The 26,777-nt window shown below is 55.9% G+C and overlaps 3 protein-coding genes across 3 annotated transcripts; 2 read left to right on the top strand and 1 right to left on the bottom strand.

Moving 5' to 3' along the window:
* Window positions 1–6,388: 6,388 nt before the first annotated feature.
* On the bottom strand, window positions 6,389–6,862 carry TMEM203 (transmembrane protein 203; the record flags this gene model as incomplete). The annotated part of the gene is made up of 1 exon (XM_079544735.1): window positions 6,389–6,862. One exon carries the CDS (start codon window positions 6,860–6,862, stop codon window positions 6,452–6,454), a length of 411 nt encoding a protein of 136 aa, XP_079400861.1. The 3' UTR covers window positions 6,389–6,451.
* A 997-nt stretch (window positions 6,863–7,859) lies between these two features.
* NDOR1 (NADPH dependent diflavin oxidoreductase 1) lies at window positions 7,860–20,853 on the top strand (the record flags this gene model as incomplete). The annotated part of the gene is made up of 14 exons (XM_079544624.1): window positions 7,860–7,994; window positions 8,459–8,536; window positions 9,014–9,111; window positions 9,829–9,927; window positions 10,363–10,464; window positions 10,845–11,051; window positions 11,380–11,501; window positions 13,265–13,485; window positions 13,861–13,968; window positions 14,575–14,689; window positions 15,072–15,218; window positions 15,790–15,908; window positions 18,433–18,527; window positions 20,709–20,853. The coding sequence occupies 14 exons, from the start codon at window positions 7,860–7,862 to the stop codon at window positions 20,851–20,853; spliced, it is 1,791 nt and encodes a 596-aa protein (XP_079400750.1).
* A 2,035-nt stretch (window positions 20,854–22,888) lies between these two features.
* On the top strand, window positions 22,889–23,854 carry LOC306953700 (ring finger protein-like; the record flags this gene model as incomplete). Its single annotated transcript, XM_079544673.1, has 1 exon — window positions 22,889–23,854. One exon carries the CDS (start codon window positions 22,889–22,891, stop codon window positions 23,852–23,854), a length of 966 nt encoding a protein of 321 aa, XP_079400799.1.
* Window positions 23,855–26,777: the final 2,923 nt, after the last annotated feature.

Genomic DNA, 26,777 nt, shown 5'->3' with positions numbered 1-26,777 from the left:
CACTACTTTTTCCACAACCCAAGCCCTGAATTAGCCAAAGCCGAACAAGAGCATCCTAACATCGAGATCTCCTTGCAGAGCTGCTCTGTGCAATCAGCAGGGCCATAGGGAAGAGGTAGAAGGTGGAACAGTGACGTGGTGGAGGTTTCCCTCTGCAAGGCTGGAGGCTGCAGGAGATCAGGAAGCCCCTGTGCTCTGGGAGGTGCCTGTAAGTACTGCTGTAAGGCTGTGTGCTCCAACTCCTGGCAGCCAAGCTCATTCTCACACAAACTACCGAAGACCATCGCGCAGGCTCCTTGGGACCACTTCTCTGATAAAATGCAGTTCTCTAATAAAATGCAGTTGCAAAATCCAACAAAAATGAGGCTGCAGGACTCTCTTATCTCTAAAGGGACTGTCACCCATAAGAAAAGGATGCCAGCTTATGTTCACATGGTTTCTTGACAAACTGAGATGAAGCACTGCTTATTTCTTCATTTTCTAGGTGTTCTCTGATCACTTTGTGCCAGTGCTCCCAGCAGTTTGGAGCTGAGCCACCAGGGCTGCAATTTGCTGTCATCTACACAGAGGTAAGACATGTCCTCTGAACAGGAGCTTATTGAACACAAAACAAAGCTTAATTATGGGAATACAGGATCAGCTGGGAAGCCCATCAGCACATCATAGAATTCCCACTCCTGACACCCATGTGTTGTCTCTACCTCCTGCACACACAGTAAACCAGTGAGCTCCTTTCTGATCTTGGTGTCTCACTCTCTGTAGCCCTCTGAAAGAGTGTCCACATCCCTGGTTTCCTTCCATGCGTGTCTTGCCACAGTCCCCCACCACTTTGCAGCAAAGAGGCCGGCACAGTGAGTGGGATGAAAGGGGTGTGGGTGCTGTGGAGGTGGGGAGCACCAACGAGTGACATTGCCCTCTATGCTGGTGATAAGCATCCAAGGACCGGATGGGTCTGCCCTACAGACAGCATCTGGGATGCGCAGCGAGTCTGGCAGGGGCAGTGAGAGGGGGAAGCACACCAGTGAAGGGCTTCTTTTTGAGCAACAGATGGTTCTTACTTAAGCTGTATTTCCCTTGCACGTGTGGAAATGAATGGCTGAAAGAAAGAAATCATCCAGGCTTGCTGCCAGGGTTACTAATCCTCTGCACTGAACATTGCAAAAAGCTGGTGAGTTTCAAGCACAGAGAGCAGCTGATGGAGATGAGTCAGTAAAGGCTCTGCCCCACTCACAAACCTCAGTCTCTAGGATTTGAAGAGATGAGGCAGCCCAGACATGAGCCCCGGGTGGCAGTGCACATCGCAGTGTGCCGCATGGCTTGGCACCACAGCTGCAGCCCAGCTGGGAGGCAGATGTCAGAAGTGTGCTTAGTGGAGATGAAGTGGAGATATTTGAGATGACTGTGCCCAGCCTCAAAGTCCAACTAAAATTTGGCCTTTTCTTACCTTTCCCTCAGCAAACCCAGCAGTCAGTGGCTGCTCCCAGTTAGGGCTTGCAAGACTTGGGTTTACTTGAGGGCAGCTCCAGACATCTACACATGACAGAATGGCTCTGGAAAACACAGCCCATATCCAGGGGCTGGGGCTCCCACCATGGCAATAGCACCAATGGTGTCACCTGGTCCAGGTACTCTATATCTCCCACATCATTTTCCTCAGACAGCCCATGTGTGCTTGCTCACATGGCACATCTGCTCCCACCAACTTGGGGCAAAGCAGGATGCTGTCCAAACCACAGCCCAAGCATCCTTCCAGAGGCGCAGCTCCCAGCTCCTGACTCCCAGCACACTGCCATGTGAAAGCCACAGCCATGTTGAGAAGGCTCCCAGGTGTTCCCATATCAAAATGCAGTTGGATGCTGCTGGGACCAAGTCATCACAGCTGTCTGCTTTGGGATCCCTCATGTCCCTGTGGTATCTCAGGTCATACTGGATACTTGTTCCTCCCATATATGAAGCCTGGTCAGGGTGTCCTGGCCTGGGCTATGCTCTGAAGGAATGATACAGACAGGGCAAAACCAGACTGGTCTCCCTCCAGCATGGTCACCCCCACACAAAGCTATCTATCCAAGAGCTGCTCCTGTTGCAGAGGGAGTGCTGGGACACAGAGAGGGGTGACAGCCGGTTGTGGGGCCGCCCCTGCCACAGGCTCAACCCCAGCACGGGGGTTCCTGGATGCTCCCAGGAACATTCACAGCTCATATCACCCCAACCACATTGGTTCAGCGAGAAGTTTTGCTGCAGGACTTGTGTCCCTGAGCATGAAGCGATTCCCAGGAAGCAGCCTGGCTGCTCCAGGTGCCAGAACACCACAACCTCCCCACTGTGTATGCAGTCCTCATGCCCTCCCTGAGGGCAGCACCCACATTTCCATGCCACCCCTGTGTCCCCAAACGCACCTGAGAGCTTGCCTGGCCTTGGAGAACAGAGCTGGGGGTGCACGAAATGCAGGACGAGCCGCATACAGGTGGATGTGGCATCATCCCGTGTCACACCCCACAGCCTGGTGACACAGTCAGGTTGGGTCTGATGGGGCTGGGCAAGCCCCACCACTGCTCAGTGCCAGGAGCTGCCCCATGTCACAGCGAGGCTGTGGGATACCATCATCTCTCTGATCTTCTCGTGGTGTGCCCCTTTCCTGTGTTAATTAGCTGGGTGGGTGGGGAGCGCCGGCAGCCCAAAGGCATCCATCCATCCCCAAAGGACTCAGTGAGCGTCCTCCCCTGACTCAGAGATTCCTCCTGCTTCCCACTCTTCTCCATCCCCATGTCCCACCATGTCCTTCCTCCTCTGTGTCCTTCACACACTTCAGCAGACCCTGGCAGTGCCACCACCCACGCCAGCCCTGTCCCACCCTCACCACACCACCCCCAGTCCTCACCCCAGCCCCATGTGAAGAAGTCAGTGAGGTGACACAGTGCCTGTGGACCATGACTTGTGGCTTTGTGGGTGCAACCGCAGCATGGGGACTCCAAGAGTGGGGATGAACTTGTCGTGCAAGCAGGGAGAGGACGAGAAACAGCTCCTGCTTCTTCCCAGGTGCTGTGACCTTGGGGCACCATAACGTGACGCAAGTGAGCAACAGCTGGCTCCAAGTGGACTGACTCAAGTTAAGCTTGGGAACAGCATGGTCTCACCTGGTTGGCACCAAGCCCTGGAAAACCACTTCAAAGGAGATGCAGAAGCAGAGGAGCCAGCTCCCCACATCCGAGTGCCGGCGCCACCTAAAGGTTCAAAAGGACCAAGCTAAATGGGCACTCCTGTCCTCTATTTGCAGTGATCCAAGGCTAGCACAAGCCACTTAGAGTCACTGGGGACACCCAGTCCAGAAGCAGGTCACACCACACGGCCCAGCCTGAGGTGCCAGCTGAGGGATCCTGCTCGACTGACACCGGTTCTGCCACTGCCTCTCTGTGACAGCCCGGATGAGCAAGCACCAGCATGCAGGGACAACCTTCATCACCAGTGGAAATTCCCTCCTTGTGCACAAGGGAGAAAAGCAGCTCACTAGGGAGAAAAGCAGCAGCCATCTGTCTCATTGCCATCAGAGCATCTCCCAGGGCTGGGAGAGGTCTGCCCTGTACTCACAGGGCACTGCCAATGTCCCGACAGGCAGTAGTTGCCTTTGACCATGCCCCAAATGCCAACCCCTGCCTGGAACCACTCAGTCTCACCTGGCTGCTGGGGAAGAAAAGGTTTAAGCCACCACGGTGCTCCTCTCTATCTGCCCACTGATGCCTTGCTAGCGATGGCCAGACCTGTTGGACAGCCTGAACTGAGCTTGGTGAGAGCCAGAAGGGCAAGGGCTCAGCAGCAGCCTGGGGGCCTTTCCTTTGGCTACAGGCAAAGGAGAGAAGGGGAGCCCAGGGCCCAGAAGATGTGGCTGGGATGGAGAAGCAGCACATCCCCTCTCCCACTAGTCAGCCCATGAGCACTTTGCTGGCACCTCAGGTATGCATCTCCTTGGTGGGATTCACTTCCCAACCTCCCAGATAGGAAGTGGCACTGGCACTGCTGCCCAGAGAAACTGTGGGTGCCTATTCTTGGAAGTGCCCAGGCAGTGAATGGGGCCCTGGGCAGCCTAAGCTGGTGGGGGACAACAAACCCACGGCAGGAGTGGGGCTGGGGGGCTGTAAGGTCACTTCTACCCAAGCCATTCTGTGATTCCCCAGCATCCCAGCTCCCTCTGCTCAGTCTGGCCACACAGCTCGCTCACCACAAGCACACTCACCAGCAGCACAGCAGAGTGAGAGAAATATGCCAGGAGCAGTCGAAACCAACACTAATCACTCCCTTGTACACATTCAGTCAGTTCCTTCTTCTACCTTGCTCTGCAACACTGCACTTAGCTCAGCAGCAACCCCTTCTCTCACTGCGTGGGTACTGGTGACCGCAGGCAGGCACAGCTCCCCCGTGCCCTTTAACTGCTCATTACACTGCAGATGCAGACATCTGTCTGTGGCCCAGCCATGTGTTTGGTTGGTGCCATCCGTCCTCATCGCTGCGTGTGGATGCCGCCACGTCTGCACGTCCTCAGCAGCCCCAGGCAGCCCAGGAGGGTTTGTACCACCAACATGGCCCAGGACCTGAATCCTCATCACACATATGGGGATGTTGGCAGCAGTAACGCCACAAGGTGGCTCTCACATCTGGCTTGGTGTCACATTAACTCAGAAGACACAAAGAACATCATCAGTCATCGTGAATGAGAGCACTGTGGGAGCAGCAAATGGCTTTTCACACCTCCAGTATACTTACTAGCCTTTGTCTAAACTTGACATATATTCAATACATATTATCAACATATTATCTGAGTTATCTGTTATCTCCAGCAATTGCAGCTAAAAAGCAAAAGAATCAATGGGAGCTTCAGCGTTTCACTGAAATACTAGATTATTAAGATTAATTACTTAGATGTATGCTCTTGGCCAACACTTGTTTACCTGGGCCACGTTTCCTAGCCTATGCGCCCACATCTGCTCACAAGGACAGCACACAGGTCCTCATATCCCAGCTTCCAGGCACGAGCAGCCCTTGGGAAGGGTGATTTATCAAATTCTCTCCTTGAAGCCTGCAGTTTCTGCCATTAATCAACATGGTAATGTCCTGTGTGCTCCTCATGCAGGCCTCAGAGGCAATCTGTAACAAAGCTGTTGTTCCCTGAATGAAGCACCAGGCACTTTGCTGTAGAGAGCTTTTTCAAAAGGGAAGGTGATAAGGAATATCCCATGAGATCTGCTCTGAACTCACACCACGAGTTTATATAACCAGCACACCAAAGAAGAAATTGGGACATTGGTCCTTTCCTTCCTGCATGCTTTCAAAACGCTAAAAGCAAACACAAGTTATGCAAGAGACCAGACAATTACAGGTTTTCTAGAACTCAGGTACAAAGCTGGAAAAGTCTCCTTCATGAAACTTCAGAAGCAACTGAATTCCTCAGATCACATCACAGCAAATCTCAGCTTCTTTTAATGCATGCTCTGCCCGCTACACCCCTTGTTGTCCCCCAGGTTCACGAGCCCTGCACTGTAGCACTTCTCAACAGCTTATCTCCATGAAACAGATCCTGAGAGTGCAGAGAGCCCAGGGTGGTGCCAGCAGCTGCGTATATGGGGCAGGCAGGATGGGTGGAGGAGCAGCTGAAGCTGGAGGTCCCCACTACCAGGAGACGAATTTTTTGCTGCTCTCATTACAAAGAAGAGAAGAGTTGTCAGGGCCTCGACATCAAAGCAAAACTTGATGTCTCACAGACAGGTCAAGGGGCAGACCCAGGTTCTTGACATGCTTGTGGTGGCTGTGACACTGCGACACAGAGTTCCCTCAGGCACTGGCATCTAACACACTGATCCACTCACTTTCTTGAAGGGCTGAGCTACCCCTGCCAGCACCCCATTGCCTACCTGTAGGGAACGGATCCACAATAGAAAATAAAAATACACATTTCTGTCCAAAAATATGCACAGCAGCTCTCTCTGGCTCAGAGCTCAGCCCCATAAAATGCTGCCAGCACAATGAAGGCATGCAGCACTGATCAGGAGCAAGATAGAGATAAATAAGCAATTCTACTGAAGATAATGGATCATTATGACCACGGTCTCAGGCAGTGCATGAGATGGTGGCTGCAGAGCTCTTGGCCGTACAGAAGCAATTAATTTCACCTCCATGTGCTCTTCAGGAAGCAGTTTTAAGTACAGATACTTTCTGGGGAAGAAAGGAATAGAGGAATAAACCAAATTATTCCATGCACTTTTATTTTAAAATAATACACCTGGCATACCATAAAGTGCCTGCACTTGGGATATTTTAAGACTCACACCATGGACTGAGTGAGCCTGAAATGCAAAAGCAGTTTCTGAAGAAACAAAATGCTCTGCAGCAGAACGGCGTGCTCCTCCCAAACCCTGCACCCAGCCTCACTGCACAGCGCCGGGCCGGGGACGGCCCCGAAGGCTCAGTTCACACGGCAGGCCCTAATCATGAGGAGCTGCAGAAGGATGAAGACGGGCGACATGATGAGTCCATACCACAGCTCCCGCGTGCGCTCCACCAGCTTCTGGCACAGCAGCATCTCGAAGACGAACTTGAGGCTGAGGATGGTGAGGATCCAGAAGAGCCGCAGCACTGCCAGCCGCTTCTCGCCGTCCTGGAAGAGCCGCACCGACACGATGGCGGTGAAATAGGTGCTGAGGCCGTCTGCGACGAAGAAGGGGACGAAAACGACCCACCAGGAGAGCGGCGAGGCCTCGCTGTCCACCTTCAGCACCAGCAGCACGGAGAACACCAGCAGGGCGAGGCCGTGCAAGAAGATCTCGAAAGTGGCGAAGCCCAGCCACTGCACCAGCTCCCGCAGGGAGAACAGCATCGTCCCTCCGTCCCTCCGCTCCCGCCGCTCACGGGGCCCCGGGCCACCGGGCCAGGCCCGGCCGCACCGCCCCCTCCCTGCGCCCAGCAGGACGCGGCGCCGCGCGATGACGTCACCGGAAATGGATGAGCCGGAAGTGGCTGAGCCGGAAGTGGCGGCAGGGTGGGGGTGATGTGCGGTGAGTGCGGTGCGGTTGTGTTGCTGTCGCTCTCGCTCCTCGTTTCCTTTTCAGCTGACTTCCTTCCCCAGGTGCCTCCGTTCCCCCGAGCATCCCCTCTTACCCGGTGTCCGTGTTCTCGGGTATTTCTCTCCACCGGGTCTCCCGTGTCCCGTTCCCCGATGCGCTCCGCTCTGGGCCCGCTGGTGCTGCAGGAGCTGCTCTGTGACGGGGGCGCTGCTTTCTTTCGGCTTTTTTTTTGGCTGTTCTGGAGCAGCACAGGCTGCCCGTGGGGACGCCGGGTTTCCTGGGGATGGGAGTTCAGGGCCCTTGCTGAGGGAGGCGGCTGTGTAGCCGTGCAGTGTAAGCATCGCGACCCAGCACACCTGGCTGCGTTACTGGGCTTTGGGTGCTGCCCTAGGCCGCTTGGGTTTGGGTGCTTATGGCACCGGGGTAGACGTGCTGAAATCAGAAGCGCAGGGTGACCCATGCGCTGAGCACAGGTGGTGAGGAAAGCTAAAATGAGCCAGAATGTGAATTTCTGTCCCTGGATTCTCCCTTTGTTGTCAGTGTTGACAGCTGGGCAACAGCAGTGTCCCTGCTGCTCCTGCAAACCTGGGTGCTGCAGTGAAGAGGGTGTCATGCATCAGTACTGTTTGGGGATGGGCACCTTGAATTGTGCAACTCTCACCATACTGTTTGGCTACCCCCATGCTTGCTGTTTGCTGCATTCTAATTTCACTCAAACCCACAGCTGCCAGCACTTCTCTGAAGCTAGGGTAGTTGTTGGTCTAGCAACACCTAATCTCCTGCTGTTTTCTTTGGGTTTGTTTCTTGCAGATGACAGAACGAAGACTCCTTATTCTTTTTGGCAGCCAAACTGGGACTGCTCAAGATACAGCTGAAAGAATTGGCAGAGAAGCCAAACGTCGGCACTTTCAGTGCAGAGTAGAGGCTCTGGACAGCTATGATGTGGTGAGTGGCCAGCCAGGGAGCTGCGTAGGCAGTTCTGGTCTTGCTTCATCCCCACCAACATCATTTCTGGGACTCAGACAGCTTCCACCCTTGCTGTGACATGTACTTCACCAGACCCCAGCTCTGTGCCCCTCCTGAGGGTGGTTTATGCTTAATCCAGCTGAAAATATAAAAACTGCACAATGACTTGGGAGTCCGTGTTGGGTGGCAGTTGCTCAGCCATGCTTTGTGTTCCTGCAAGGTAGAGCACCAGGGAACTGATGCTGCAGTCAGCACATGGGCAGCAGATGCTGCTGCAGTGCCTGTAGAGGAGGCTGTACTGGGTAGGACTGTGGGTTTTATACTGACTGTGGTCTGTCTGTGAGCCCAGTGCCATGAGAGCAGCTGGGTCTGGACAGTGAGGCACATCTGTAAGCTGCTGTATGCAGCTGGATGCACCTTCGCAAGCTTGTTTCTGCCTGCAGGCAAACCTCATCAATGAGCTGTTGGTGGTATTTGTGTGTGCAACCACTGGCCAGGGTGACCCACCCGACAACATGAAGGTAGGATATGTATATGTATGTCCATGTTGCTTTTGTGTCTCTGATCCACTGATCTGATTTATTCCTTCAAGTATCTTGAGTGCTATTTTTGGGGGGGAGAGGACTCTTTTGGGGCAGTGTGAAGTGTGAAGCAGATGTTGGCTTAGTCAGAATGGCCGTAGTCCCCTAGTGCCAACCTTTGTAGGGCTAAGGAGCATCTCGTGTTACTGCTGTACTGCAGGCTGGTGAGATTTCAGCAGCTTTGGCAGCCGAAAGGGACCCTGCCACAGTAACATTCTCAGGTCTGCAGAGGGCTCACAAAGCACTGTCCCCCTCCCATCGCCAGCATAGCTGCTTTCAGGAGTCACTTCTGCAGAAGGCTGTGCTCCCCTCTCTGTCAGGACTCAGCAGAGGGCTGAAGGAGCCCTGTGGTGTGTTCCAGCAGGGCGGGAAGGCATCTGTGCACAGCAGTGTGACTCCTGGCCCTGTCCTTTGCAGATGTTCTGGCGGTTTCTGTTCCGGAAGAACCTGCCTCCTGCTTCCCTTTGCCAGATGGACTATGCTGTGCTGGGCCTCGGTGATTCCTCCTATCCCAAGTAAGCAGCTCCTGCACTCCTTGCCTGCCCCAACAGCTAATCCTGGCAGCTTGGGTGAGAGGGTGGGGAATGGAGTGGACAAGCAGAATCAAAGCCTGACTCTAGAGCAGCGGTTCAGGCAAAACCTAATTCCACCTGCCTTCAAAATTCTTACCCTACAAGTCTATGTCCCTTCTAACCCCCAGGAGCTAGGCTTTTGCCACGTCCTTCCTCCTAGCCTCTTCAAGCAGATACTTTGCTGTATTGTTGCAGACATTGTTTTCTGGTCAGCTGTTACAGACACACAGCTCTCTGAATTGCGGGAAAGCCTGTGCCGCAGAAATTTCTGGACCAAGCCAGAAGAAGGCATCAAACATAGTTAGAGGTGACAGCCAGCCCCACTGGTCTCAGTTCTCTCCCAGTTGTTATCCCCGTGTGCCCAACAGAGCTACAGTGGTAGCGTGGGACTGTGAGGGACAGGGACAGGGAGGGAAGTGTTTCTCCCTCTGGGAGCTGGCCTGAAGGGAAACTGGACCCCTTGAAGAGTCCCTCCAAAGTTGGGTACAGCCTGTGTGGCCTAGCAAGCAGTAACAGCTGCTGCATCTCCGAGCTGTCCCACAATGGAGGGCTGGGCAAGGCTGTGTGTGCTGCACATGCTGGCCTGTGTAGCCAATTGGCTACAATGTCTGTCCTGCTGGAGGAGCCTGCCCTCTACAGCTGTGATTATTCTCTGCCTAGGTTTAATTTTATTGCCAAGAAGCTGCACAAACGGCTGCTACAGCTTGGGGGCAACCCACTGCTGTCCGTTGCATTGGGAGATGACCAGCACGACTTGGGGTAAGTGCCTCATGGAGAGGTGATGAGGTGGGGGGCTGTGTTGCACTAGTGCTCCTACACTCCAGACATAGGCAGTGGCCTCCTGCTCTGTGTGAGCATGCTGGTCTCTGCTCAGGGCTCTTCTGTGCCGAGGCTGGGGTCACTTGTTTCACTGGGGTATCCCATGACTCCCAGTATATTGCCTAGGTCTGGTGGAACTGCAAGGGGTGAACGCCTGTGCTGCGAAAGGGCATCAGAGATTGTGTCCCAGGGCAGGTCCAGCACTGTCCAAGAAGATGTCAGACCCACCAAGGGATGCAAAGCCACAGTTGTCTGTGGCACTGCAGCCTCCCTGAGCTCTGACAGTAGTGCAGACGGCAGGAGTAGCATTGCTGGTTCGTGGAAGGATGGTGAGGGAGGCACAACTCTGTTGCAACCTCAGTGTCTCACTTGCAGGCCAGATGCAGTGGTTGATCTGTGGCTCCTGGCCTTATGGGACAAGATCCTTGCCCTGTATCCTCTCCCTCCTGGCCTTGAGGTCATCAGTCCTGATGTATGGTGAGTGTTGAGGTTTGCTGGAAATGGCTGGTGTGAAATGTCTTCTGTGACTGTTCTCTGGAGTGGAGAGATGCTTCTAGGGTGGAGGCCAAGACACCTCCTCACAAAGCTACTGATGTCCCAAGCATCCCTAAGACCTAACTGCTTCCACTAGACAGGCTTACTTTGCTCTGTTCCAGCATCTTTGAGATCTCCTCCTGACAGTATTGTTGCATTGTGATCTCTTACCATAAGTCAGCTCCAAGGAACAGGGATAGTGGGTGGTGGATGTTGTGGGAGACTTCAGAGTGTCCCTGCCTCCCTGTATAAGGCCATAGCTATGTAAAGCTAAGTGGATGAGCTGTGGCATAGAATTGACTGCATTGCTGTAATTCCTGCAGCCTGCCCCCTAGATACACCCTGCACTACTTGGCTGAGGACTCTCTGCACTCTGACAGCAGCCTGCTCCAGCCAACACCACCCAGGGCTCTTCCTTCTGAGCTTCATCCCTTTGCTGCCCGTATGGTGTCCAACCAGCGCATCACGGCTGAATCCCATTTCCAGGATGTCCGGCTCATCGAGTTCGATGTCACAGGATCAGGGATCACGTGAGTGTTTTTCTGACTCCCCCAAGCTTTTTTTAGTGCAAGATCAAATGTCCTATAATCTTGCTTATTTCCTCTGTCCTTCTTCAGAGACTGCAGCCTCTGTGCTGTCCCACTCCATGACAGAGTCAGGACATAGGAGATGTACAGTAGCGTGGGTCCTGTTTTGTGGGCCAGCTATGCCTTGTCAGGTTAGGGAGCTTAGTGTTAGTGGCAGTGGGAATTTGGCTGAGCTGTGGCCTCTCCTCTGTTGTGGGTGCTGGTTGGGTCAGAGTGCTCTGCCTGTAGGATTGCCTGTGGCCATGCTCAGCAGTTCCTGCTGCATCTGCAGGTTCAGCGCTGGAGACGTGGTGATGATCCAGCCCCAGAACTGCCCTGAAGATGTGCAGCAGTTCTGCCAGCTCCTTCGCTTGGATCCAGACCAATGCTTTTTGCTGAAGCCCACAGAGCCTGGTAAGTGCTGCTGGCCACTCCTTTACCTCTCTGCCAAGCCTGGAGATCTGCTTTTCCTTTGCTTTAGATCCAGTAGTTAAGGAAATAAGGATTTGTGCCTGGCTGATACAAGACATCTGCCTGCCCTGCAGTGCTGGGACTCTCCTTCTCTCCCAACTCTCTATGCATATAGGTCTTTCATTAGGCTTATGGAAGGGACCCGGTGGTACCAGAGCTGCCTTATATCTTCACCAGCTCAGAGTGTGAAAGATCCTGCATGCTCACCAGCCCAAGACCCAAATCAGGTTGCTCTCACTTCTGCCCCCATCCATGCCTATGATTCTTTGCTGGGGCATGCAGGTCCCCTGGCTCTGCCTACACCTCAGAGTCCTGATGGAGGTGCTTTTGCAGCCACGCACTGGCACCAACAACCAGAAAATCCTCCTGGAGGCACCCACTCACCAGGCATTGCTATGGCTCTGCAGCCTGCATGATGCCAGGAGTGGTTGGTTTCTCTTCTTTCCTCCCCACTGAGTGCTCATCACCTCCCTGGTCTGGGGAACTGAAGACCACAGGAAGTCAATATGAGATCTACTGGAAAACATCACCCCAAGACTTTCCTTTGTACTTTAAACTGTGCTTTGGTTTGCTCCTTTTTTTCCTGATTGCCTCCAGAAGTGAAAGAACCCAGCAGACATCTTCAGCATCACAGTCTTTTTGCCCATACATGGAGAGCACATAAATCCCTTGATATCCTCCTCTGCAGCGTGATTGGTGTGGTCAGCACCAGGAATGGAGAAGTCCTGGACCTTACAAAGGATGCAGGGCAATTGCCAGCCCCTCTGCTTGATGCCACCTGAGGCTAGACAGCGCTGTGAGGACCTCCTAACAGGCTTCTATGGAAGTGTCTAAGCTACATAGCAGGGAACAGGTGCTCTGTCTCCAAGATGCCAGAGCTCCATCCCTGCCATCTCTGAGCACTCTTGATCCTGATATGTCCCAGCATTTGTCCTGGCATTTCAGTTCACCTGCAGGGATCTGCGTCTCATGAAGAATCACAGATCCTGGTTGGTGCACCTGCAGATCAGCATGTGAGCATCCCTGTCCTCTCAGTAGTCTGTCATGCTTTGAAACACTTCAGTACCGGTTTGGTTTGATTGGTCAGATGCCAGATTTTGCAGAGCGATTCTGTGGTCTTTTTTTAGGTAGCAGTGGCTGGAACTCTTTTTATCTTTCCTTTCACCCCACCTGCTGTTGCACTGAGATGTTCTGAATACCCATAGAGGTTGCAGTAGACCCCTTCTTTTTAGCCAGTAATTGCTACTTCAAGACTATATGTCCTGCCTTCTCCCACCGTCTCTTGACTGACTGTCAGTGCTGGGATTTGGGCCTGGGAAGCAAACCCCAGAGAAATTCTAGCTACTTGTTGTACCCCTGTAAGAGAAGGAGGAGACAAGGACAGGCCTGGCACATAGGGCGCTGCTGGTTATTTCCATTGCGGTGTGTGGGCATGGTGGGAACCATATGGATAAGGCATTGTCCAGAAGTACTTAGAAAAAGTAAGGGAGTGCTCAGCACCGCTGATGTTCTCTGTTGCAAGCATGTGAGCTTGCAAAGCAAGCTGGGAAGAACAGGATGGAGTGGGGGTGTATGGTGGGAAGCAGCAGTGGTGGTGGCTAACGTCAGCTCCATTAGACCTTCCTGTAGCATGTGGATGCCCTCGTGCAGCAGGGCTGGAGAGTACCAGAGCTGGCCCTGAGCTCTCTCTGGTGCCTCTCTTGCAGGCACAGCCCTCCCTGCTCACTTGCTGCAGCCCTGCACCATCCGACACCTGGTCACCCACTACCTGGACATCTCCTGTGTGCCACGGCGCTCCTTCTTTGAGCTCTTGTCCCACTTCTCTACGAACGAGCTGGAGCGGGAGAAGCTGCAGGAGTTCAGCTCTGCACAGGGCCAGGAAGAGTTGTACAGCTACTGCAACCGACCTCGCAGGACCACCCTTGAGGTTGGCCTGGGGGAGCACAGCAGACCCATCCTTGAGGACTGTGCCATAGAAATAAAGCAGCCAAGGCAGAGGAGACAGATGATGAGCAGCAATTTATTGACTGAGGAATTTAATTTACTTCGCTCATTTTCTCAGTTGTCCTTGGAATAAGCAGGCTAAGGCTTGCTTCCAAATTCTTAGGCTCTATTGTGGTTTTTGTGTTGCAGCCTGGGGACAAGGGTAGGGCAGTGGGACAGGCAGATTGGTGCTCAGAGAACCCCTGCTGTTGGGCCTTTGGGTGAGGGTGGCAGTGCTACAGGACGACCTCTGCTGCCCCAGAAAAGCAGGCAGGCTGCTTTCTGAGATGCACGAGCTCTGCTCTCCGTGGCTTTGCAGGCCCTCTGGGATTTCCCTCACACCACATCTGCAATTCCACCCGAGTACCTGCTGGACCTCATCCCTCGCATCAGACCCCGCGCCTTCTCCATCGCCTCCTCCTTGCTGGTAAGAGCTTGGCCCTTCTCAGCCGCATGTCAGGTGCTGAACTTAGTGCCAGGACACTGCTGGTGCTGCACCAGCACAGTGCACCACGGGTGTTCAGGCTGCACTGCCTGACCCTGTGAATATCCACAGCCCACCTGAACCCCCACTGCAGGTTAAGGTGCTCGCATGTACTGGGGCTGGCACGGTGCAGACTCTGCACTGTCACAGGGAGCAGTGAGACCTGGTACTGTAGAGGCTGGCAGGTCCTGGCTGCAGGAAGAGGGTTGTGCTGCTTCCTGCTGCTGCCGGGAGGTGGCGGTGGGACCCAGCCCCGGTGCCTTGGCAGATGTCAGCCCGAGCACTGGTGGCAGTTGCTTTCCATGGAGGGCTCTTGGCTTGAAGTGTCTCTGTCACCATTGCCAGCTGCACAGAGCATTCCTATCGCTGTGCTGCACTAGGAAAACCCTTTTAGCCTGCTCTGTCTGTGTCTGAGCACCTGTTTCAGGCTGGGATGAGTGTTGCCTGGTATGAGTTGGGCAATGGAGTCTGTCCCTGTTAGAGGTATTGAGTGCTCCTTGCTGAGCTGTACTGGGTGTCTTGGTTCTCATGGCTGCTGTCTGCACACAGGCTCATCCCGGCCGGATCCAGATCCTCGTGGCAGTAGTGCGGTACAAGACGCGGCTCAGCAGGCCCCGCCGTGGTCTCTGCTCTACGTGGTTGGCGTCTCTCAACCCAGAGCAAGGTAACATTAATTGGACTATGTGAGGTCCTGTGTGCTTCCTTCAAAGCACAGCATGGATTGCACAGCGCTGATGGAGCTGGCAGCAACCTGTGTGCTGGCTGCATGCTGGAGTTGTCTCAACCGTTGGTGGAGCACCAATGCCAGCAGGACAGGCTAAATGCACAGCCTTCCTCACTGCTCCCATCTTTGGAGCATGATGTGCTCCCCTAGCTTGCCCTGAGCACTGTGAGCTCCTGACTTACTCCCACTCGTTTGACCCTCCTACTCCCAGCACCGGTGTGCTCTGCAGTCCTTACAGAGGGCTGCTCCTCGCTTCCTGCAGCTGATATTGCTCTTATTGCTGGACATCTCCAGCAGTGTTGAATGCTGAGTCTGTTTGCAGGTGATGTCCGGGTACCTCTTTGGGTGAAGAAAGGAGGAATGAAATTCCCAGGTGACCCTGACACTCCTGTAATCATGATTGGCCCTGGCACAGGGGTGGCACCTTTCCGAGCAGCTATACAGGAGCGAGTGGCACAAGGACAGAAAGGTGAGGGGTGGGCATGAGGTGCCCCTTGCTGCTGGCAAGTCTATGTTCAGCATATAGGAGGAATGAGGAACTGGGTGCTCCTGTGGGTTTGGACGGGCTCGAGCTTTACTGTAGTTGGAAGCAGGCTGGGCTCTGAGGGAGGTCAGCACCAGAGAGAGCCTGATATGTGCAGACTATGTGGTTATTCACAGGCTGGGCTGCCAGGCTGCTTGTTGGGGCAGGGCAGGGCTCTGAAATGCCTCTTTCTTGGTTCCCTGGAAGTGGAGTTGGGTTGCTGAGATTGCTGCTGTGCAAGCAGTTTTCCCTCTGCCCTTGTCCTATCATCACTGCCCTGGCCCACTTGTGTATCTCTGCAGAAGGCTGCTAATAGGCTGGTGGAGGGGAGCTGGCAGCCCTGCACGGGCTCACCCTGCCCTGCCCTACTTGCCCACCACACCCCACATTTCCAGCCTCTGGTTGTCGCAGGTCACGTGCATTCATGCTTACACAGTTCTTGAGTTGCATGGGTACTGATGGCCCTCACGGGGCATTTCGTTCACCCAGCACAGCCCTTCTGATCTGCTCTCCACAGGGAACTGCTTGTTCTTTGGCTGCCGCCAGAAATCCAAAGACTTCTACTGCCAGGCAGAGTGGGAAGAACTGGTGACAAAGGGCTTCCTGATGCTTTTCACGGCCTTCTCCAGGGACCAGGTTAGTTCTTGGAGGAGCAGGTTGTACGCAGAAGCACCTTGGCTGCGCTGATGGGAACCTGCGGGGGTTTTTGCCCCTGTGCCTGTGACGGACCTGGTGGTATGGCACAGTGATCACCTCGCTCCCCTGCACCACCTGGGTGCTGGCCAAGATTACCAGCAGCAGCACAGGGGCCAATCTGTGACACAGCTGGCTGTGCTGAGTTGGAAAGGTCACTGAGACGCAGCTGGTAAGTGCCAGAGCAGATAAGGTGTTAGCCAGCTTTGTTTGTCTGAGCCACGTGAGCAGCTCTCAGGCCTCTTTGGAATGGGGGGGAGGGTCAACAGGCAATAACTTTTCTTGGTTGAATGCTGCCATCCCCACTGTGTCCCTCTGATCACCAGCTGAAGCTGAAGAGCTTGGCTTCCTGCCCCATTTCATGGTACTGTTGTGCCAGCTTCCCAGAGTCTCAGTGGTGTAGGCAGAAGCTCCCAGGAGGGAAGAGCACCCCACACCTCCCTTACTTCCCAGCCAGTGCCTTTGGTGGGCATCTCTCCCTCAGCCCCTCTCTGAGCTGCAAGGTTTTTAAGTTGCGGGAGTGGCTCAGTGAGTCCCTGTTTGACTGCCTTGCCCGATCCTTTGATGGTATGAAAAGCTCAGCCTGCCTTTGAAACAGAGATATCTGATAAAAAGGGTCAGTGAGAATGGTATTCCTAGGTAGCTCAGCTGTGCCAGTCCTTTTCTCCTGGCTGTGTGCATGCACTGACATTAAGCCAGCGTCTTTTATCTGGTTACTTGTAAGGCGTGAGTTAGATGCCTCTGTGAAGGCTTTCTGAGTCTTTGATTAACAGGAGTGGTAGAGCAGAGGCTTTTTGGATGAGTATTCTGCCTTTTTTCCATTGGCTCACACAGTGGATGGGAGACACGCAGCTCCTCAAATCTGGAGGGCAGCCCCAGAGACTCTTCCTGCCCTCGCAGACTGTAGGGCCAGGGCTTACAGCAGTGTGTTCCTCTTGGCTCCTCCAGCTTTGCAGATTTTGTGGCATAAAACGGATTGGGTTCTGCTGCCACTGTGTCTCTGCAGTTCTGCACAGGGAGCTGCTCAGCAGCATGGCTAGGTGGGATGTGGAGCTGCTGTGCCTGCAGCTCCAGCAGATGCCACAGATGTTAACTCATCAAAAATTTCTTTTTAAAGAGCCTGACAGGAGCTGGGATGCTCCATAGCTGAGCAGGATTTCCCTCTTCTTCTGTAAGGTTCCCATGTAGCGACCTTCTGTCACATCGCTTCTGCCCTGCAGAGCAGATTGATCCCTTCCTAATGCGGCCGTCACTAATTCTCAGCAGGATGCCCTGGGCTTTAGCTGAGACATTATGACCTGAGTTTGTCTCTTGGGTGCTCTGGTTTCTAGGTAGCTAGGTCCATAAACGATCTGCTCAGAGCCCTGGCCTTATTGATAGAGCCTCTATCAGCACTTAGCTGATTAACGTTAATTATGCTGAGGTCGGGCAGCTGGCTGGCTGTGTTTGTGCTTGCAATGGGCTTACTTACCTCCTGCAGTGGGTCAGGGCTGCGTAGCTGTGCCCAGAGGTGACTTGACTCTCCTGTGCGCTGCTGCTGCTGGCGCTATGTGGGACCTGAGTGCACTGTGAGACTTGCTGGGACAAATGGGGCCAAGGCTGCTTGGGGTGCTCCCACACACACCTCCAGAGCCTGAAATGGGTCAGGAGCCTTATTGCCTCAGGGTGGATGGGAGGTGTGACAATGCAGGGAGGAGGCTGTGCCTGCGGCTCACCTCGCCCCTTTGCAGGGCCCAGCATGGTGGGACATGCAGCAGAGGGCCTGGTCTGCATCACAGTGTCACCTTTGTCACGGGGGAGCTGTCTGGGCCGGCAGTGAATTCAAGCACGTTGGCAATGGAGTTCCTTTTGGGCAGGCGCCAGGGCTGCAGGCAGGATGCCTGAAGTGTTGAGGATTAACCCTTTGGGAACTCTACTCTGCTGGTCTGTGCTTTGCTGAGAGCCAGTTGTACCCAGTCTCTAAGCACTGGAGAGGAAGGGGGTGGGACTCCCTCCGGGTTTCCTGCACTTTTGAGCTGTTCCAGGCCTCCAGTGGGTGACTGCGACCAGCAGCCAAAGGTGCAGGAGAGGCTGTACTTCACAGCAGCCCTGGTATGAGGGGCTGTGAGGCCTCTGTCCACTCAGGGAGAGGAGGAGCCTTCATGGGGCTCACAGCCCTGCACCCTGGGCTGTTCAATGGAGCTGGCAGCAGGCAGGAAGCAGCCAAAGGATTTAGGGGCTTTCCCCTCTGAAGCTCCTGCTGCTTGCACCTATCTCCCACTGATCTGTCAGAGTGCACTGACATGCACATGGAGTTCTGCCCTGTGCAAGAATTGATCTGCTTTGATGAGCACCTGATGCCCTCCATTCTCCAAAGGGGCTGCACAGCCTTGAGCTCTTGCAAGCAGACCCTGAGAGCAATCTGTTTGTGCACTGAGGGCCAGGTGGGTATTGGTACTGCTGGTGGGCTCAGCATTGTTTCTTGCAGGAGGAGAAAGTGTATGTTCAGCACCGCATCCGGGAGAATGGACGGCTGCTATGGGAGCTGCTGAATGGCCAAAGCGCTCACATCTACCTGGCTGGGTGAGTGAGGTTTCTCCACAGGGACCAGGGGGAGCAGGGCCTTGCATTGATGCTTCTCCAGCTCCCTGGAGGCTTTCCCATGGCTCAGCCACCAAAGCAAGCACACCCTGCACCCAGCAGGTGTTGGGGAGCTGCAATGGCTGCTGCAGAGGGACCAGCTGGTTCCTGCCCTCCTTGCAGTCTGCTTGGAAAGCCCTGGGTTGAGGGGCCTTTTCTTACCTAGCCTGCACTCCAGTTAGGAGGGGCAGAGCTGCAACCATGGTAGCACTGTCCAGGGCTGCCTCAGCTCTGACCCACAGCAAGTCCATCTGTGGCAGAACCCTTTATCTTTTCGCACTGCTCTCCTCCAGTCAAAGTGGGCCAAAGAACTGCAGTTCTGCTGCTTGGATGGGTGGGAGGCTCCTGAAGCAGTATGTAACAGGGCTGCAACTGTGCTGTAGCTCTTGAGCGGCTGCTTTTGGGACTGACTCAGCTGCTCACGTGAGCTTCTTGGAAATCCTCAACCAGTGGCCAAAAGCTGGTGTCCAGAAGCTGGGAGCATTCAGAGGCAGTGTTTGCAGCTCCTTTCCCGGATAAATCCTTTCACCTGCCTGCCCTGGTGCTGCTTGAGCAGGGGGGAGGCTGCCCAGGTGAGAGCATCGTGAAAGACTTCGGGCTCCACAAGTTGATAAGAGAGAAGCAATGGTGTTTGCCCTGCACCTACGTGACCTGGAAGGCAGGACACAAGCCCAACAAATGTACCTTGCTGTTGATATAAGCAGTGATTGCAGGAGTCTCTTTCCTGCACATCTCACACTTCCGGTGCCTTGCAGGGTGAGACTGGCCTCACTGCATTCCTGGGAGAATGAGATTTGTGTTTACTACCCAGGAAGGGCCAGTGGCTGCCTCATTGTTTCTGTGCTGGTTGTGCTGCCTGCTCAACTGTGCACTGTATTGCAGTGCTGTCTGGGACCTGTAACCCACAGGTGTGGGGCTTGGTTTGGTTTCTTTCCCAAAGTTGAATGTCTTGGATAGATCGGAGCTTGCATGGCTCCCTGGTCTGGGATTTTGGAAGGGCCATGAGGATGGATGGATGTCAGGTCACTCTGGGACTTACTAGCATAGGTGGGCTTTGACCTGTGGTTCACCCTAAGTGAGCAGCTGGGGACTCAGGGCTGTCCCTCCTTGCTGGCTGTGCCCAGCTTATCCAGCCCAGGGCCAATGAGCTGAGGGTGTCTCCTACAGAAAACAGATTTGGCTTGTTCTCCATCACAGCCACGGTTCCACTATCTTGCACACACATATCAGTGCCTGACTCAGAAGCAGTACGACTCTTCTAAAAACAGAAGACCTCCTTTCTGTGTATTTTGAGACATTAATCAGCTTCAATGCAAGTCAGAATTCTCCCTGGTTCTTGGGAAACAGCATGGATGTGCTCGCTCCAGTTAGGACTGCCTGGGAATTTTTCTTTATTGAATGTTTTTTTGTCACACAGTTCTTCAAATGAAACTCACAGAAAAAGTCTGAATTCCTTATTTCCCGTTAGAAATAATTGCACTTGAAAGTGTTGTGAATCCTATTTGGGTATTTTTACACAGGAGCTTGTGTTTACTTCACCATTTCTCTTACTTTGAGGTTTGAACTAAATTCCATTGTAACTGCCACCATCAAAACAAACGTTTTGGCTTTATTGGCAGAAGGCTGAGGCAGTGGTGCCTTCATCCTGCTCCCTTGCAGCCGTTGTCCTGCCCAGCTCAGGATCAGGCACCTCTGCCATTGAATGCCTCCCTGAGATGAAAGGGTTATTTCCCGCCCTCCTGCAGTGAAATTATGACTAGGAACTGTTCCCTGTGTTTCTCTAATGATGCTGATGGGAAGTACAGGGGCCAGAACTGAGGGCACTGAGCTGTGGTGCTCTCAGCTCCGCAATGGGTACTGAGGGCACATCTTTGCCTGCAGATGCCAGTGCTTAGAAGCCCTGCGTGGGGTAACAGCTCTGCTTTCTAGGGAGTGGTGCAGCTGTGTCCTGAAGCTGCCATTTATTGGTGGCAGGGAGCCCGCATTGTGGGTGAGGCGGGTTACCACTGCAGCCAGGCAGTGTGCTGGGGCACTGGGTCTGGCTGCCCCACTGGAGCAGGGGGGAGGTGGATGAGCCTTGGTTTTCCTGCTCCTCCTCTGTCACACCACTGCTCTCTTTTCCAGAAATGCCAAGCAGATGCCAGCGGCGGTGGCTGAAGCCCTGCAGTCAGTGCTGCAGCTGGAAGGTGGCCTGTCGCCCTCTGAAGCAGAAGAGTATTTATCAGCCCTGGAACGGTCCCAGCGCTTCCAGTCCGAAACCTGGTCATAAGCCTCTGCTCTGCCTGAGCTGTGCCTGAATAAAGGAGCCAGCAGAATGATCTGCCTTTGGCATCGTCCTTGGGCTGAGGTTATTCCAGCCAGGGCAGGGGCCTGGCAGAGGGTGTTCGTTAATCCGATCCCATTCCCAGGGAATGGTGGGGGAACCTGCTGGGGCTGTGGGTGAGGCCTGGCTCCCTGTGTGCACTCCCCCTCGGTTTGGGGACAGGGGTCTCTGTAGTGGGAGGCTACTGGCTGTCTCCTGCATGACGCTGAGCTGCCTTCCTGGGTCCTCAGCTTACAGTGCCCCCACACTGGGCCGGCAGCACCCGCAGGCATTGCTGTAGCTATGGCCTTGGCTGCAGCGGTTGTTTGTGGTAGGACCTAAAGGAAGTGAGCTGTTGCATGGCAGCCTCCCCACCCGGTGTTAGTCAGCAGCAGCAGTGCCTGCAGTGGGAGGCTGCCCCGACAGACCTGTTCCTCCTGTCTCTGGTGGCTGAGGCCAGCAGGGACAGGCACAGGAGGTTTGGTGCTGAGCTCCTGGAGTGCCACTGATAGTTTCCCATTCCATGAGCTGCTGGACCCATCCTCTGCCCCAGCTGGTGACCTGCCTCAATCCAGGCTTAAGCAAGTCTGTGGTCCCCAGCCCTTTCCCTTGGCATCCCTCATACTGCCAGCCCTCCTTGTGCCCCACTGGGACCAGTGCCACCATCTTCCTAACCCAGTTCCTTGAACTCCATGCCCCAGTGTAAATAGCAATTAGGGACCAGGCTGTGATGACTCAGAGCCAGGGACAATCCCTGGGACAGGAAGGGGCAGGGGTGCCACTGTGCCTGTGACCCAGCTGCACTCCCACGCGTGGGATCATGGGGTCCAGAGTGGGTGTGTGGTGCTCCAGGGCATTGCTGGAGCTGTAATGAGAGGAAGCAGGGAAGTTTTTGGTTTCCCCACCCTGCTGCATTTCCTCTGTGCCCTGGGGATGGCTGGAGAGCTGCACAGAGCTGCTGCGTGACAGTCGTCATGATGGTGACAGTGTCCTGCACAGGCACTGTCCAGGCTATGCTCTCTCTTCCAATGCCTGCAAGTCACTGTGGGCACCATAGAACTGAGTTGGAGGGACCATCAGGTCCCACTCCCTGCAGTGCACAGGGACACCCACAGCTCCAGCAGTGCTCAGAGCCCCAGCAGCCTGACCATGGCTGTCTGCAGGGACGGGGCATCACCACCTCTCTATGCAATCTGTGCAGTGCCTCACTGCCCTGAATGTAAAAAACTGCCTTATGTCCCAGTCTCAATCTCCCCTCCTTTAATTTGAAGCCATTTCCCCTTGTTCTGTCATAACAACCTGAAGGGTCATGGCAGGGAGAGGATCCCAGCACAGGGGACAGGGGTGAACTGGTCTCTCCCAATGGCAAGACCTTCCAGACCGTATGCAGGCAGCAAGGGTCAATGGGGACATGGAGCCATGATGCGGGTTGTGCACCAGTGCTGTGCTGGGGCAGTGCGGTCTGCGCTGCAGGCCGTACCGGGGTGGTGTTGAGCTGGGCGCAGCTCCATGCCCGTGTCCCCAAGAGCGTTGGCCACAGGGCTCCACGTTGCTCCCTGGGGCGTGGATCCCGGGTGAGGGGAAGAGGCGGCCGCGGTCCCAGCTCCTCCCCGGCTCCCACGGAGCTGATTGGTGTGGCCGCGGCCGCCTGCCCCGGGCCGCCTGCATTTGAGCGGCTTCCAGAAGCCGACAAACCAGACCGGTGAGAGCTGGGCCGGTGGCGGCCCTGCGCCGTGCGGGGAGCGCCTGGCATCGCGTGCCGCGTTGGATTTCTCCGGACGGCGGTGGGTCGGTGCTGCGGCAGCGCTGGGGAGGAGGAGGCGGTGGACGGACGCTGCCGCTGATGCCCCTGTTGGGGTGCTCCGGGGCTGATGGGACACACCTGGCTGCGAGGGCTTCTAGCGCTTGACCTGGCACGCGGCCCCCAGGCCGTGCCGGAGGGATGAGGGGATCCTGTGCTGCTGCCCTGACGCCCTCCTGGCAGTGGGGCTGAAGCTCGTCCATGGAGCTGCTGGCAGGCGAGGAGCCGGGGCCCGGCCTCCGATGCACACAGACAGCTGCAGAAAGCGGCCCAGCTGGGCATCGGGATGAACGCGGGGGGCGGGGGGGCCCCGAGGAGCCATCCCCGCTCTGCAGTGAGGCACGCGGCGCGGCCTGGGGCGGCTGGAGCCCGGCGGTGGCTGAGGATGTGACAGAATCGCTGCTGCGTGGCTGCGACGAGCCGCCTGGCCGCAGCTCCGCCCTGGCAGACGGTCAGGGTCCCCCCACCGCCCCCGACCCTGCGCTGCCCCATGAAGAGAGCCCGCTGCCCGCGGAGGGGTCACCCGGCCTGGAGAGCTCCTCCAGCTCCACCCTGAGCTTCTCAGGCGAGGACAGCGAGACGGCGAGCAGTGAGAGCACAGCACCAGGGCTGTGCTGCGCGCCGGCGGGCAGCGAGGACGAGTGCCCCATCTGCACAGAGCCCTACGACAACGAGCGGCACAAAGCAGCCCTGCTCAACTGCAACCACGGGCTGTGCCACGCCTGCCTGCGCGCCATCATGGACACGGCCGATGGCGCCGAGTTTGGCCGCGTGCGCTGCCCCATCTGCCGCCAGAAGACCCCGATGCTGGAGTGGGAGATCTGCAAGCTGCAGGAGGAGCTGCTGCTGCTGCATGCCGAGCCTGGGCCCCCCACTGCCCTGACCGACCCCCGGCCTCCCGTGCTCCCGCCTCGCCGCCCGGGCCTGGCCGGCGCCCTGGAGCATCACTTCCAGGTGCGCTTCCACACCAGCCGCATGTTCGGGTGCCTGCCCTGTGTGCGTTACCCGGCCGGCCTCATCCGCGCGCTGGGGCGGCTGCAGGGCCGCTGCCGCTGCTGCTACCTCCTGCTGCTGGCCCTGCTGCTGGTGGCCGAGCTGCTCAGCCTGCTGCTCATCTTCCTCCCCATCGTCCTGATGGTGCTGCTCTTCCTCATCCTCGATAAATAGCGCTGTGGTTGTGCCCCTGGGAGCTGCAGTGCTGCATGCTGCCGGTGAGCCCTGAGCAGGTGAGGCGGCCCCAAAGCCAGGCATTGCCTGCGTCCTGTGGGGCACAGCATGGTGCGATGCCACGGCTGCAAAGGGATGGTGAATACGGGCAGGAGCTGGGCTCTGCCTGCCCGCACTGAGGGCATGTCCTCGGAGGGGCTCTGCTGGCAGAGCAGAACTGAGCTGTGTGTGGTTGCAAGAGATGGATTGGTATTCTCCAAGTACAGACTGAAAATACAAATTGTGTTTGCACCGCGATGAGGTCCAGCTGAGTTTGGTGCCTGGTGGGTGGCATGGTGCTGGGTGCCGGATGGGGATGGGAATGGTGGGAGGTGCTGGGTGCTGAGTGCTGGTCCTACTGTATTCTGAGAGGGAACATCAAGGCAGGGTCTGCATCCACCACACTGCTCCTGGGGGCTCAACAGAGCCTTGAGGAGAGGACGGGGACACACAGTGGTCTCCAGCCCCCTGGCAGAGGGCACCTGTATTCCCAGCACCCCACAGCATGGTGCCAGCCGGCGCTGGTACCTTTCTCACACCTCTCACCTCCCCCCGCTTGGAGATAAGAGAGCAAACACCACTGTGCTCCCAACAGCTGCACGTGGGCAGCACTGGGCAGGACACAGGGGACGGGGAGAGGAGTCCATAGTGCTGCTGGGCACCACTGGGCACCTCCTGCATGGGCTGGGAAGAACCTCAGCACCAGCGTTTCTCCTTTCTTCCCCATGCTGTCCCCCCCTCCGTCCGCACCCTGCTACCTCCACAAGGCCTGGCTGGCACCGCTGTGCCCTGTGGAGTTTTGCAAGCAGCCACGTGCCTCCACTTTGCCCTCCTTCCCTAGAAATGCACTGCAGGTCCCTGCACAGGGCTGTGACCGTGGGGACTGCAGGGCGCTGTCACTGTGTCAGTGCTTCATGACAAACAGGACGGAGAAGGGCACCCTAAAATGGCTCAGGCAGAAGAGCAGACCCCCCTGCCCCACACCCCCATCACACTGAGGGACAATTATTTATACAAAGTGGAGCAGCTCCATTAGGAGAAGGACAAGCTTAGCCTGGCTGGGGGCATTTTTTGGCTCTGTTGGGCCTGCAGGGAGAGGAGGGCTTGCTGGGGGGGCTCTGTCACCACATGGGACACCTGACACATGTCCCTGCTCTACATTACATTGTGGAGGGGGACAGGTTTTTTGGGGCAAACCAGAACACAGCAGCTCCGTGGGGACCAGCACGGGAGCACCACACTCAGTGCTATCCTCCAGCGATTCGCTCTCCCCTCTCCAGACTGGGGGCTGGAAGAGGGTGAATGCCCCCCAGACCCCCAGGGATGGGGTCCCAGCTATGGGGTGGCGGCACTGGAGAGTGCAGGCAGGGCTGTCCTGCAGGAATGTGGCAGCCGTGTCTGTTCACAAGGACTCTGTTATATTTAGCACTGATAGCAGTCTGCTGAGGGCTGGGGAGGCTGCAGAGGGGCGCATAGCTCAACCCCCCAGAGCTGCTCCCACATGCACAGTGCCGTGCTATGTCCCACAGCCCTATCTCCCCATGCACACCCCCTGTGGCCCCCAGAACCCTTCCATACACATCTCCCTGCAGCCCTCCCCCCACATTAAACCTGCCCCATCATCCCCTTGTATCCCATAGTTCCTCTCCCCCTCCATCCCAGCCCCCACCCCACTGCCCCCACCCTAAGCCCTACCAGCTCCTCTCACACGATTGTGCCCCAAATGCTTCACAGCCCCCCGCAGCTGATGGCAAGAGGGGGGTGCCTGGTGTCCCCAGTGCAGTGATGTGGCCGTCCCCATCCCTGCACACCCAGCAACACCTCTCCCCTGGCAACTCTCTCTGAAGCTCTCCTGGGTTTCTGGCAGGTGGCAGTGGGGACACTGGGGCTGTGAGAAGGGTCGTGCTGGGCAGCACCCATGTTGCATGCCACCAGAGGCATGCACTGAGCATGTCAGTTCTCAGAGCTGGGGTTTTTGGGCCCCACAGTGTGGGGCCAGTGCTGCCCCAGGATCTGTCCCAGCTGCTTAGGCTCTGTGCCACATCCCGTTATCTTTGCATCTTGGGGTTGCACTCTGTTGTGCAAGGCTCCTGGAAGGAGCTGTTGCAAGCAGCTTCCTCCCTGCTCCCATGGTTGCCCTGTGCCCAGGTTCCCCATGCAGGCTGCACAGCAGCATTGTGCAACTTGGGCAGGACGGGGCAGAGCTCTCTGTTGTTTTTGCAGCCAATGGAACTCAGCGTGCTTGGAAAATACAACCTGGAGGCCCATAGCTCTGCCTGGTCACAGCTCTGAGAGCCTGATGGGGTTTTTGGGGTGCTGGGGGGCCTCTGGCAGGCTCTGAGTTCCCCCTACAGCTGGGACTTAGGTCCTGTCCCCTAGTAGTGTGCTTGGGCCCCTGCCCTAGTGAGCACTTGTTCGAGGTTAATAGGTCTGCAGAAATGCTGGCACCCAGCACTCAGCCCTGAAAGGCCCCATTTCTTCCTTAATTGCAACTCAAAATCAAATTAGTGGCATTAAATTTGCTCTGTGCTCAAGAGGTGCCGCAGAGAGGGGAGGACGCGCTGTACCCTTCATCCTTATGTAACAAATAGGGCAAATCCCTGCTTGGAGGGCAGAGCTGCCCCAGGGCTGCACATGTGGGGCTTCGCTCCCTTTGGGGCACGGAGGACAGCCAGAGGAGTTCTCCAGGGCTGGAGAACCGAGCATTGCTCAGGGCAATGCGGTGTTTCTGCTGGAGAGGGGGTTGAGGCCATCCCACTACTGAGGCTGGATATGCACCAGTGTGTGCTATGCTGCATGGCCCAGCTGCACATCTCTCCAGCAGCAAGCCCGCTGCTCACTTGGGATAGGCACCAGGGGCTCCCTGCAGGTGCTGTTTGCTCAG

The sequence above is a fragment of the Tetrao urogallus genome (assembly GCF_951394365.1).
Source record: "Tetrao urogallus genome assembly, chromosome: 19".
NCBI classification, from domain to species: Eukaryota; Metazoa; Chordata; class Aves; order Galliformes; family Phasianidae; genus Tetrao; species Tetrao urogallus.
Note: the sequence above shows the minus strand (reverse complement) of the source record. Positions and strands in the feature narration are given on the sequence as shown.